The following is an 11159-nucleotide window of genomic DNA, read 5'->3' as shown; positions in this document are numbered from 1 at the left end:
GTCATTAACATCAAGAATACAGCATGATTGAGTCTATATGGGAAAAGGTCATTAACATCAAGAACATAGAATGATTCGTTATGCCGTCAGTATTTATTTACTTGAAGGTGAATAAAGCTCGCTTTTGCTCTTCGTTTTCACACTGTCAAAGCTCTTGAGGCCTTTAGCCTTAAGTTTTACGATACATGGACGTTTATATATACACACAATAGACTTTGTGCTGCACCATGAACAATGAAATACAGAAAAACTGCAAATGGTTCTTCAGCCTTTCATTTTACGGTAAAGATTCCATAACAGTTTCTTAATTTAGGCGAAGCTTCAGAGAGAGGCCACTGCAGTTGAATTGTATCAAGTTTGTGTGCAGCTCATCCGCTCTGTAGCAGGTACTATCGAGGGTTTTAAGCATAAATTACACTAGTTGAAGGAACAAGTGGTTGGCGGCAGCAGCCTTGCTTTTCAGCCCTCAGTCTTTCGTAGCTTGGCGCGGGCTTGTGTGATTGACAACAAGAGCGACTGATCCATGATTTTTCCAAGCAGCAATGTTGTTGGTTCATCCAATCTAAGTTAGCAGCGGTAATATACAGGTTTGCAAGTTCGCCGCAACCAAAGAAATTTTCCATTATATGAGAGGCCTGTTCATGTATTGGTGTTGGAAATAGATGTATCGATAGGAAATTGGCTTAGAAACCCCACTTTCATGCAGAAATCCAAACCAATACCGGCCAAAAAGAAAATCAAGAGATTTTCAGATACATAAACTGCACCATCAAGGGCGGTTGACAAAAGGCTGTCAGTGTCCAACTCCAGACCTGGTTCGGCACCCAATGTTGCAAGGCCTACATTACCAGAGGAATACGCCATAAATATCACACCCATAATTATCAAAACATTAGCACTTATCATCCATTTTTGAACAGTAATACCTTTGACAACGCCAAAAGCCGCAGATGTTCCTGACTTGAGATGAATATCGTCCAAATTTCTTCTTACTGCATACCGGAAGGTTACTCCAAATAAAGCACAGCTAACACAGGTAATTCCTAGAGGGAGTATTAGGTCAGAGATGGCAGTTATTCGAGTTAAGGATAAGGGCAGCCCTGCCAAGGTGCCAACTATGGCAGATATTGAAGCCGCTTTTACAGATTCTAGTCTCTCTTCATTTCTGTCAACTGATTGAATTTTCCCTGCAGTGAAAGAATCTTCCTCCCCGCCACTACCACCAATTAAAGCACGCTCTGCCTCTTCAACCATTGCTTTTGCATCTAAAATCTCTTTTTGACATTCTGCAATCTTCAACTAATTTCCACTCAGTATATCGAGCTAAAAATCACATCTCAAGCACATTTCAGCATGCAAATCGAAGTAGAGTGTCATATGGAATTGGAGCTAAAGCAAGGCTCAAACATTGGCATGGGCACAGGATTGTCAAGAAAATGATGCTTTGGTTGACAAAATATCTCCTATGCTAGCCTTGTCAAGTAAATTAGATAGAAATAAAATGCTACAACTAGCTAGGTATGCAGCGATTAGACCATTTAGATCACAAATCAGCTCTTAAAGAACCCTCACTTTGCACGTCCCATGCTACACCCATCTATGCTTCTCCTCCTATAACAAAAATAGCAGACTACTAGTATTAACTATTAACAAAAGCACTACTGTTTTTGGTGGTGCATACCTTGCGTGAGAGTATGAATAGCTGTTCAAGTTACAAAGCAATAAGACAAAGGTCAAGCAATAAGACAAAGGTCTTCACCATTGACAAGAGGTACAGGTGATATAATGAGCATGCACAACATCCACAGAGCAATTCGATAGCGTTTACCAGCAGAGCTTCCAATAAGGTCGGAAATGATTTGCCGACCAAAATAATGCAGAAATTGTATTAGGAATCGGGGAGGAGAGAGAAAACGTTAAAGAAAGAAGAAAAATACCTGGGAAGTAGTGGATTGGAGCTTGTTAACATAATCCCTCAGGAGCTTAGCCTCGAGTTCTTGTCTTTGAATCTCAGCCAACTGTTTCTTGGCCATTTCAACTCTGTGGGTTGCTTTCTCCAACCCATCCAGTAAAACCCGGTTCTCCTCTTTGTTGAACAGTTGTTCTACTCTCTCATCCACCATACCTGATAGTATATCCTCGAGACTGCTACCCGTTTCATTCTGATTCCCGTTGCTGCTGCTGCTGCATTTAACGAGATTTACTTGTAACCTTGTTAGTCTTCTTGGTCTTGTTGGTGCTGCAACTAACACCGCTGCCGCGTTTGAGAACAACTTTTTATTAGTGACTTGAAATTTCTGATTGTATTGGTAGGAGACGTGAATTCTGATTCTGGGGTTTGGAAATGGGATTGACGAAAAATTGGGTGCTGAAGCGATGGGTGATGAAGACGAACCCATCTAATCCGCAAGGGGAAAAAGCAAAGGGCCTCGAGACTGCTCCAAAAAAAAATCTTCGCTTTGGGCTTTTATCCAGCCTTGCTCTCCATCTACGTAAAATTACCATTTTGTTCCTTATAACTACGGGAGACGAGCGGAATCGAGCCGAAATTTGGCGTAATCGAGCCGAGCCTCCAGTTAATTTTATGTAATTCGAACTCGAGCTCGAACTTAAAAATTAAAAAAGTAATAATAAATTTATTTTTAACAATAAATAAAATAATAATTTTTAATAAATAATAAAATATTAAAAATATATGTATAATTTTACTATTAAAATAAAAAATAAAAAATATATATATATAATTGAACTCGCGAGACAACGAGTTTAATATTTTTTAATACGAGTTCGACTAACGAGTTTAATATTTTTTAGTACGAGTTCGACTCGAACTCGTACTCGAGCTGCTCACGATTGATTCGTGAACGCTCCTACGTATAACGGAGTCTTGGCAAATGCTATCTTTACTACCATGTACCCATTTTATTTTTTACTGGTGCTAAACACAGACTCGACATGCGTGCAATAAAAATAAATAAATAGTATTTATGATAATATGTTTTATAGTATAAATTTTTCATTATTAAATCAATTTTTAATGTTTTAAATATTTTATAAAATAATTCCATAATGATAGCTATAATGTTTAGAGATAATTATGCGAAAAACAGATGTTCAAATAGTTAAAAGTAAAAAATATTTATAGATAGTTATCTTGACGTGAATTCTGATTTTAAGAAAAATAATTCACCGTATGTGTGGATAAACTAAAAGAGAAATTTATAAGAAAGATATAATTAGCAATTTGTATTCTATCGGGAAAAATGATATGAGTTTTTTCATTTGCAGAAGGGGGGAGGGGAGGAAATTTTCGAGGATTATTGGAGGTTTATTACAATTACAAGTAAGGTGACCATACAAACGAGACATTGGTTTAAATTGAATAATAATACTCTAATATTATTTATTATTATAAAAAGGATCCGGAGCTGTTTGGATCTGGGCGGTTAGAAATAGCGACAGGCATGTTGGCGGCAGTAGTTCAAAGAGTTCTTCTCAGCAAGAAGCCGCTTTTCAACTTCAACTTTCACACGCAACGCAACAACTTCATCTTCCCTCTCATGGCAGCCACCTTCAGCACCGCTTCTTCTTCACCCACAGCTTCCGGCAACCTCACAACAACAAAGCGAGTGGGAACTCACAATGGTAGCTTCCACTGTGACGAAGCTCTCGGCTGCTTCATGATTCGCCTTACCAGAAAATTCTCCGATGCCCAAATCGTCCGTTCTCGTGATCCTCAGGTCATTATTGTCATCTCTTTCACACTTCGTGCAGGTTCTACAGGCGCCGCAGTTTTCGGTGGGTATAGGTTTGTGCATCTGACGTGTAGTTAATGTGTTTGATGAAATGCTTGAATTGAAGGTTTTGGAAAAGCTTGATGCTGTTCTTGATGTTGGTGGGATTTACGATCCAAGTCACGATCGGTATGATCATCACCAAAAAGGTTTTGAGGAGGTTTTTGGGCATGGCTTTAATACAAAGCTCAGTAGTGCTGGTCTCGTCTACAAGGTAGAAAATATATATTTACTTAATTATGTCTGACGACGTATGCTTCTATGTCTCATTTGGCAGTTGAATAGACTTTCTCTATCAGTTGAGAGATTTTAGTTTCCATGATCTATCTTTTGAATCCTCTGTGACATCCCTTAAGAGTATTAAGTAACGATGCATTGCATTTGATTAGCACTTTGGAAAGGAGATTATCGCAAAAGAGCTTGGAGTTGAGGAACAACATCTTGATGTGCAAAGGTTGTTTTTAGCAGTTTATAAGAGCTTCATGGAGGTACTGACAAAGTGCTCTGTCTAAACCCCCTTCCCCGGTTATTTGACGATATAATTGTTCTCTTTGTGATCATGGCACCTCAAGAATTCTGAATGTAGAACTGGATGGTAAAGTAACAAACTTCTTTGAGCCATAATTCAAGATCATATTATGGGAAAAAGATACCTTGCTCGAAAGGATTCTTTTATTTAAGAAGAAATCTTTGTGCTGAACGAAGTGTGAGGACAATATTAATTAGTCAATGCAATGCTTAAACATTTAGTTCCTGTGTTTAATTATCTATATCTCTTAAAGTAGTATGAAGGATAATTGACTGGCTATTAATTTGTAAAAGGTGGGAAGGAAATGAAGACTTGCTGTAGATTCTACAACACTTTTTACCTAGCTACAATTGTACTCCTGGAAAAAATATGTTTCTCATGGAAATGGGGTGGGGGCGGATAAATGTATGAAGTGATGAAATGTCATCTGTCTGTAATGGCATTTGGGACAGTTTGCACAGGTAGGAGATATTTCTCCTTGGATCAATTGTGTTGACATTTTTGTTCAACTTTCACAGGCAATTGATGCAATAGACAATGGAATTAACCAATACGACACAGACCAGCCCCCGAAGTATGTAAACAATACTCACTTGTCTTCTCGGGTAGGAAGGTTAAATTTGGACTGGACCGATCCTGACCAGTCATCTGAGAGAGAGAATGAAGCCTTTGAACGTGCAATGATTCTGGCTGGGAGTGAGTTTTTGGATGTAAGGCTTCCTTAATTGTTTTTTTATCTATTTTTTGGAAGATTAAGTTTTTGCACTTTAAATCTTGCTAAAGATTTTGGGGAGTAGGGCTACTGTCACATTTATTTTGAAGGTTAATTAGTCTGGTTTTGATCTGACAAGGATAGAAGGATTTATAGCCCAATAGTTGACTAGCTGCACTGAAGTTGTTTGTTTAAACTGGTAACAAATCTTTCCTTTTATTCACAGAGTGTACGGTTTCATGTAAGATCATGGTTACCTGCTCGGGCAATTGTCATTGAGTCTCTTGCAGAAAGACAAGATATTGATCCACGTGGAGAAATCATGGTCTTGAAGAGATTTTGCCCTGTAAGTAATTTGAAAACTTTGTGCAAGATAGTGCAGCTTTTTAATGCTTTTTCCCTTAAATCTACAATCTTTCATTACTCTGTAGCTCATAAGTGCTTGATTTAGATTGTTGTCATTATTACTCTGCACTTACTTGCAATCAGTTATTTCTTGGAAGACTTGTCCTGGATAGCGCATATCTTTTGTTCTACAGTTGAGAATGGTCACTAACAGTTAAAGAGAGACAAGATAGGTTGTTGTTGCCTAGTGTCAGTTATGCATGTTTTCCGTCTTTATGAAACGAATAATATGTATACCTGTTTTCTGGTTACATTTTGTGAAGCTACCATCACATTATATGTATGCCATGCAAGTCACATTTGATTTGAAGGTGGGAAAACTTTCAAATTCTTGTATTGAACCGTGATGATTTGGCATCTTTTTGTTAGATTCTTTTTCGTCTTTTTTTTTTTGAAACACGTTTTAATAGTATCATTATTATTACAAATTCTATCTGTTAGATTTTTTTTGTCTTTTTTTTTTTATGTAAGTTTTTCATAGTATCACCAGTATTACAAATTCTATGACACACCCATTTCTTTGCTGGGAGATACTGCGCATGGTACTTTATCAAAACATACCTCAAACATTTATGGGTGTTAGAACCTTATCATAGTATCAGTTTGTTATTTGTTCACATAACCCATGGCATATGGGCTCCAAGCTGAGAAATTTTTATTTGGCATTGTGTTGTCCCATAGTGGAAGCTTCATTTGTTTGAGCTTGAGGCGGAGATGAAGATTGATCCTCCTATTAAATACGTCCTTTACCAGGTACCTAGGTGCATCTTGTTTTGTTATCACTTTCATCTGAATTTATTAACCTCTTGACATGAATTTTCCTTGAGTTCTTGGTTGGTTTAAAATTGTTTTCTTTGCTTTTGTAGGATGACAGAAGTAAAAGTTGGCGAGTGCAGGCAGTGGCAGTATCTCCTGATAGATTTGAGAGCCGGAAGGCCCTTCCAGCTCAATGGCGCGGCCTCAGAGATGATGAACTGTCTAAGTTGACTGGCATTCCTGGTTGTGTATTCGTGCATATGAGTGGTTTTATTGGTGGAAATCAAAGTTACGAGGGCGCTCTGGCAATGGCCCAGGCTGCTTTGAAACTCTAGGACACAAACATAGAACTTCCAATTTTTTCCGAGGACACAAACCTACAGCTTTCACTTATTTTCGTTAGGAGACAACTACTTCAGGATTCGAGCACAGTGCCAACCCAGCGTTGTTGCTGTGCTGCAGTTGTTCGCCTAAGAATTGTCAGCGTTGGCAGCTTTGAGTTTAGGTTTAACTTTGAGATGGATTTGGACGTTTTACTACCTTCTGAATTCATCACAAAGTTAGGAAGGAAGAAAGGAATTCAAAAATTTTTAAGTCGAAGTGGGAATAGAATTTTTAAGTCCTGGATGGACGGAAGATTGCTTTGTATGTTGAGATCTGCGTTTTTACGTTATTCAGAATTGACTGACTCTGCTTTACTTGAGATTGGGATGTCTACTTATTATAGGCTAAAGCTGCTGCATTCAGGTTTCAGCCTCTCGCTACCATGGAAGGAAAACAATCATCGTCATTTTTGGTTCTATTTCTGTTTCCGACTCGGGAGATATGTAATGAAGCAGCTGATTAAAACTACAAGTCCATCATCCTATAATCAAATTAATTATGATCATAGGTGGCTTCTTTTACTGAATTAGCTATAATGAAGGTGAATGGAGGATTATGGTGGCGGAAAGAAATGTATACTTTTCAAGGCAAACGCTTGCCCTTGCACCCGGAAAATGCAAGGTTCCAGTTAAAAAAATAATTAAAGAGAGCCCTAACGGTTCGTTTTTTCTCATTTTGTGCGCGAAAACAATACAAGGCGCAGGGGGTCTTGGCCATCCACCACAACCTTACCCAAGTCGAAGTTAGTTCGGCCATGGCCACTGTGGCAAACAATTCTTCTTCTTCCCTCTCAACTCTCAGAAAAACAGCCCTTTATCCTACTCTCTCCCCAAGACCTCATTCAATTCAGCCACCCTTGCCCTTCTTTCCTTCTCCTCCAATTACCCATCTCTCCTTAAACCTCAAATGCTCCGGCCCCACCACTCCCATACGCATTAAAAGTTCTTCGTCCTCCGCCGCCGCCCCAGAAACACTCAAATCCCGCCTCAGAAATGGCCAGACTCTTTACGGCATATTCCTCCTCAGCTTCTCCCCGACCCTCGCCGAGATCGCCGGCCTGTCCGGTTACGACTTCGCAGTCGTCGACATGGAACACGGCCCCGGCGGCATCTCCGACGCCCTCCCTTGCCTCCACGCCCTTGCCGCCACCAACACTGCCACCATCCTCAGGATCCCGGAATCCTCCGCCACCTGGGCCAAGAAGGCCTTGGATCTGGGCCCGCAAGGAATCATGTTCCCGATGATAGACGGGCCGAAGGCGGCCCAAAAGGCCGTGTCTTACTGCCGCTTCCCGCCCAGTGGGGTCCGGGGCTCGGCGCACACAGTAGTTCGGGCCTCGGGCTACGGGATTGACGAAGGGTATTTAAGCAACTACGAGGAGGAGCTGTTGATCATGTGCCAGGTGGAGTGTGGGGAGGGAGTGAAGAGGATTAAGGAGATCGCGGCCGTTGATGGGGTGGACTGTATCCAAATGGGGCCGTTGGATTTAAGTGCGAGTCTGGGGTACTTGTGGGACCCGGGTCATAAGAAGGTGAAGGAGGTGATGAGGGCAGCTGAGAAGGCGGTGCTGGCGGAGTCGAAGCCGCCTGAGGAAGGAGGGGCCTACTTGGCTGGCTTTGCCATGCCGCACGATAGTGGGTTGGATTTAAAATCACGAGGGTATCACATGGTGTCTGGGGCAGTGGATGTAGGGTTGTTCAGGAATGCAGCTGTAGAGGACGTGGAGAGGTTTTGGTCCACGGGTGTGGAGGAGGCGGACAAGTCTTCAGAAGAAGGCGAGGGTGGTGAGAATGGGGATGAAAAGTATTGGAGCGAGTAAAAAATTTTTTTTTTTTTTTTAAATGCTGCTGTTGAATTACCGTACCGTACCGCCTGTCGAATGTAAGATGCAAGGGTTGGGCAAAAATAAATAAATGAAATCCTCTTCGTGTTTGTCTTTCCTTTCCCTTTCTTTCTCATTGGAGTATCATCTACCACCGCCCCCTTTCTTCTTTCCTTTGTCATGTGGACGAATTTGTTTCATGAGTTAGATTGCGAATGTGCGAACGTATCCGTATTACAAAATCTGGTTTAGATTGCCAAAGACGAAAAGGAAAGAAAGAAAGAATATGAAAAAATTTGTTGCCTCCCGATTTCCTGCTGCTCCCTGCTTGTGTAAAAAGGATATATGGGGTAATTGCTCTGTTGGAGAAAAACATATGGAGTAATTACTACTCTCTACACTCAACAGATTAGGTGCAAATTCTGCAAAGTGATTAATTTAGCGCGTATGAATAATTGTTGCCATGGTGGCTGAGTGACTTACTTAGCGTCGGTAGATTGGGTGGGACTGTTATGAAAAGACCCTCGAACTCGGTCACTTTCAGTAGCCAGTTACTACATAATTCTTGCCCAGGCAGGCATAGACTTGTACCACTTCTTCCCAATGATGAGCTGCATCATGGGGTGCTTGTCCAAACTGTACCATGTGCTATGGTTTTCTCCAATAATGTAAAATTCCCCCTCGTCCTTTTCCTTTCCTTACCATTCTCCTCTCTCTCTCTCTCTCTCTCTCTCTCTCTCTCTCTCTCTCTGCTGGGTTGTCCTACCTCGTCTTGCAGCATGCAAAACCAGAACCAGTAGATCCAAAATGTTTGCACCGGCCTTTGGGATTGGTTCGAATGATTTCGGGATAGTCTAGTTAGATCTCAAGATCGTGGGTTCGAATCACTTCTCTACCGTTTATGTATCCTTGGAGGCAGTACCCAGACGGAGGAAGATTAGTCTGACAAATCTAGAATACTCCCTCTGTCAAAAAAAATAAAGTTTGCACTGATTTACCAAAACAAGAAATACCAACAAACATAGCTTTATGGACTGGTCTGTTCCACCTCCCCAATCCCCCCCCTCCCTCTCCCCGCGGGGGGAAAAAAAAAAGGAAGGAAGGAAAGAAAGAAAGAGCGGAGAAAGAATAAAAACCGAGCACTAGTACAAGAAAAGCATCCCCAGTCAAAGAACTCGTTGAAGAATCATAGGTGCCGGTGGTTAAAACATCAAACCTTTGACTGCACACCCGGCACCCCAAAAAAAAAAAAACAAAGAAAAAAAAACCGAGGACATTGTAGTAAATCCAGCTGGCACGTGTCTCTTCCGTCTTTACCCCACCAATCAACAATTGAGCAATCAATTAGTGAATACTCCGATTCTCTTTGGCCAATAGAAAAGTTCATTTCCCGGACTCCTAAGTTGTTTTGTGTCCCTCTCCAGATTGGACGGAGGAAAGGCAAGTGCAGAGTGCAGCGACGCCACCATATGGCAAGTCTTAGAATTTCAAGATGCCAGTTTTCGCATGCTCTTCAGTTGTATCTTTTGATCCAAACCGCCAGAGTCTGCTGCTACCAATACAAAGTCGGAGATTTGGATGCTTGGAACGTACCCTCTTCCGCAAATCCAGATGTCTACCATATATGGTCCAGCAACCACAACTTCACCATTGGAGATTCCCTCTGTGAGTTAATTCTTTGCAACTCCCTCATTCCACTGGATTTTTTCCCCACTTTTGCATTGCTCTCCACACTCTGTTTTGTTGTTCATATCAGCAATCTAATGATTCAGCTCCCAACTCTTTTGCAGTGTTCCTTTACCCTCCAAGTCAAGATTCGGTAATACAAGTAACAGCTCAATCCTATAAGAGCTGCAACCTTAAAGATCCAATCTTGACAATGAACGATGGCAATTCGCTCTTCAATATTACGTCCCCCGGCTTGTTTTACTTCACCAGTGGCGTACCGGGGCACTGTGAAAAGTCGCAAAAGATTCGAATTGCTGTTCCTGGAAATGGATCTTACGTATTTCCACCAGATGATGCTTCAACTGCACCTTCTCCTTCTTATCCTACTGTTTTCGGTCCCATGCCAATGCAGGAAACAGCCCCCTCTTCGGCACCATTGACCAGAGTTCGTCCCATCTCAATGTCGGCTGCCACTCTACTCTTCCTGTGTGTGAGTGTGATTGCCATCGGCAGCGTTTGAATGATCTGAATCTGAGCAAGAGACATTTTTAATGGTTTGAAAGAGGATACAATCTTCCAAATCTCCGGAAGTTTATTTGTTCGCATATATAGTTTTGAATTAGGCAAATTGGTTTGGGTTTGTCTTCTTTTACCTCTGGAGGAAGAAGTCGAATTTTTTTTCCCATTTATTTCTTTTAAAAAAAAATTAATTCTGGATTATTTGTAATACTCCGACCAAATATGATGGTTCTTACATGTAATATGTAATTCTTTGCCGTGATACAAGATTGTATTCGCAAAAGCGTAAAGCTGTTGTTGACCCTACTTGCTACTTAGTGTATGATATGAATATCAATCAACCTTTTCTTCTTGCCCGGAAACATATCATCACTGCACACACGATCAAGTTCTCCATTATTGCCATTTTGTTACAGAGGAATTGAAGTGGAGAGTTAGAGCAATAGAGCCTGAGATTAACTTGGATGTGGGTCCCCTCCATATTCTTTTTTTTTTTTTTTCTTCCAAAGCGGCAAAGATATTTCATTCACCAAAACTGGTACTACATCAGCTTGAGCGACTGCTCAGCAT

The 11159-nt window shown here is 41.0% G+C and overlaps 4 protein-coding genes across 5 annotated transcripts; 3 read left to right on the top strand and 1 right to left on the bottom strand.

Annotated features, from left to right (window-relative positions):
* Positions 1–71: 71 nt before the first annotated feature.
* On the bottom strand, positions 72–2476 carry LOC113707005 (uncharacterized). 2 transcript variants are annotated; one of them, XM_027229156.2, is made up of 3 exons: positions 1938–2473; positions 927–1293; positions 72–839 (listed from the first exon to the last, which is right to left on the bottom strand). In XM_027229156.2, the coding sequence occupies exons 1-3, from the start codon at positions 2397–2399 to the stop codon at positions 640–642; spliced, it is 1029 nt and encodes a 342-aa protein (XP_027084957.1). In that variant the 5' UTR covers positions 2400–2473; the 3' UTR covers positions 72–639. The 2 variants fall into 2 exon arrangements, with proteins under 2 accessions (XP_027084957.1, XP_071918453.1); XM_072062352.1 differs by having other exon boundaries at positions 241–839; positions 927–1299; positions 1938–2476.
* Positions 2477–3427: 951 nt separating this feature from the next.
* Positions 3428–6899, top strand: LOC113707075 (uncharacterized). The gene is made up of 7 exons (XM_027229235.2): positions 3428–3740; positions 3862–4008; positions 4184–4282; positions 4842–5033; positions 5262–5381; positions 6122–6193; positions 6307–6899. Exons 1-7 carry the CDS (start codon positions 3465–3467, stop codon positions 6529–6531), a joined length of 1131 nt encoding a protein of 376 aa, XP_027085036.2. The 5' UTR covers positions 3428–3464; the 3' UTR covers positions 6532–6899.
* A 302-nt stretch (positions 6900–7201) lies between these two features.
* On the top strand, positions 7202–8512 carry LOC113707076 (uncharacterized). The gene has a single exon (XM_027229236.2). The coding sequence runs from the start codon at positions 7335–7337 to the stop codon at positions 8397–8399; it is 1065 nt and encodes a 354-aa protein (XP_027085037.2). The 5' UTR covers positions 7202–7334; the 3' UTR covers positions 8400–8512.
* Positions 8513–9509: 997 nt separating this feature from the next.
* Positions 9510–10951, top strand: LOC113707077 (early nodulin-like protein 8). Its single transcript, XM_027229238.2, has 2 exons — positions 9510–10067; positions 10193–10951. The coding sequence occupies exons 1-2, from the start codon at positions 9872–9874 to the stop codon at positions 10588–10590; spliced, it is 594 nt and encodes a 197-aa protein (XP_027085039.1). The 5' UTR covers positions 9510–9871; the 3' UTR covers positions 10591–10951.
* Positions 10952–11159: the final 208 nt, after the last annotated feature.

The sequence above is a fragment of the Coffea arabica genome, chromosome 8c, assembly GCF_036785885.1.
Source record: "Coffea arabica cultivar ET-39 chromosome 8c, Coffea Arabica ET-39 HiFi, whole genome shotgun sequence".
Lineage (NCBI taxonomy): Eukaryota > Viridiplantae > Streptophyta > Magnoliopsida > Gentianales > Rubiaceae > Coffea > Coffea arabica.
Note: the sequence above shows the minus strand (reverse complement) of the source record. Positions and strands in the feature narration are given on the sequence as shown.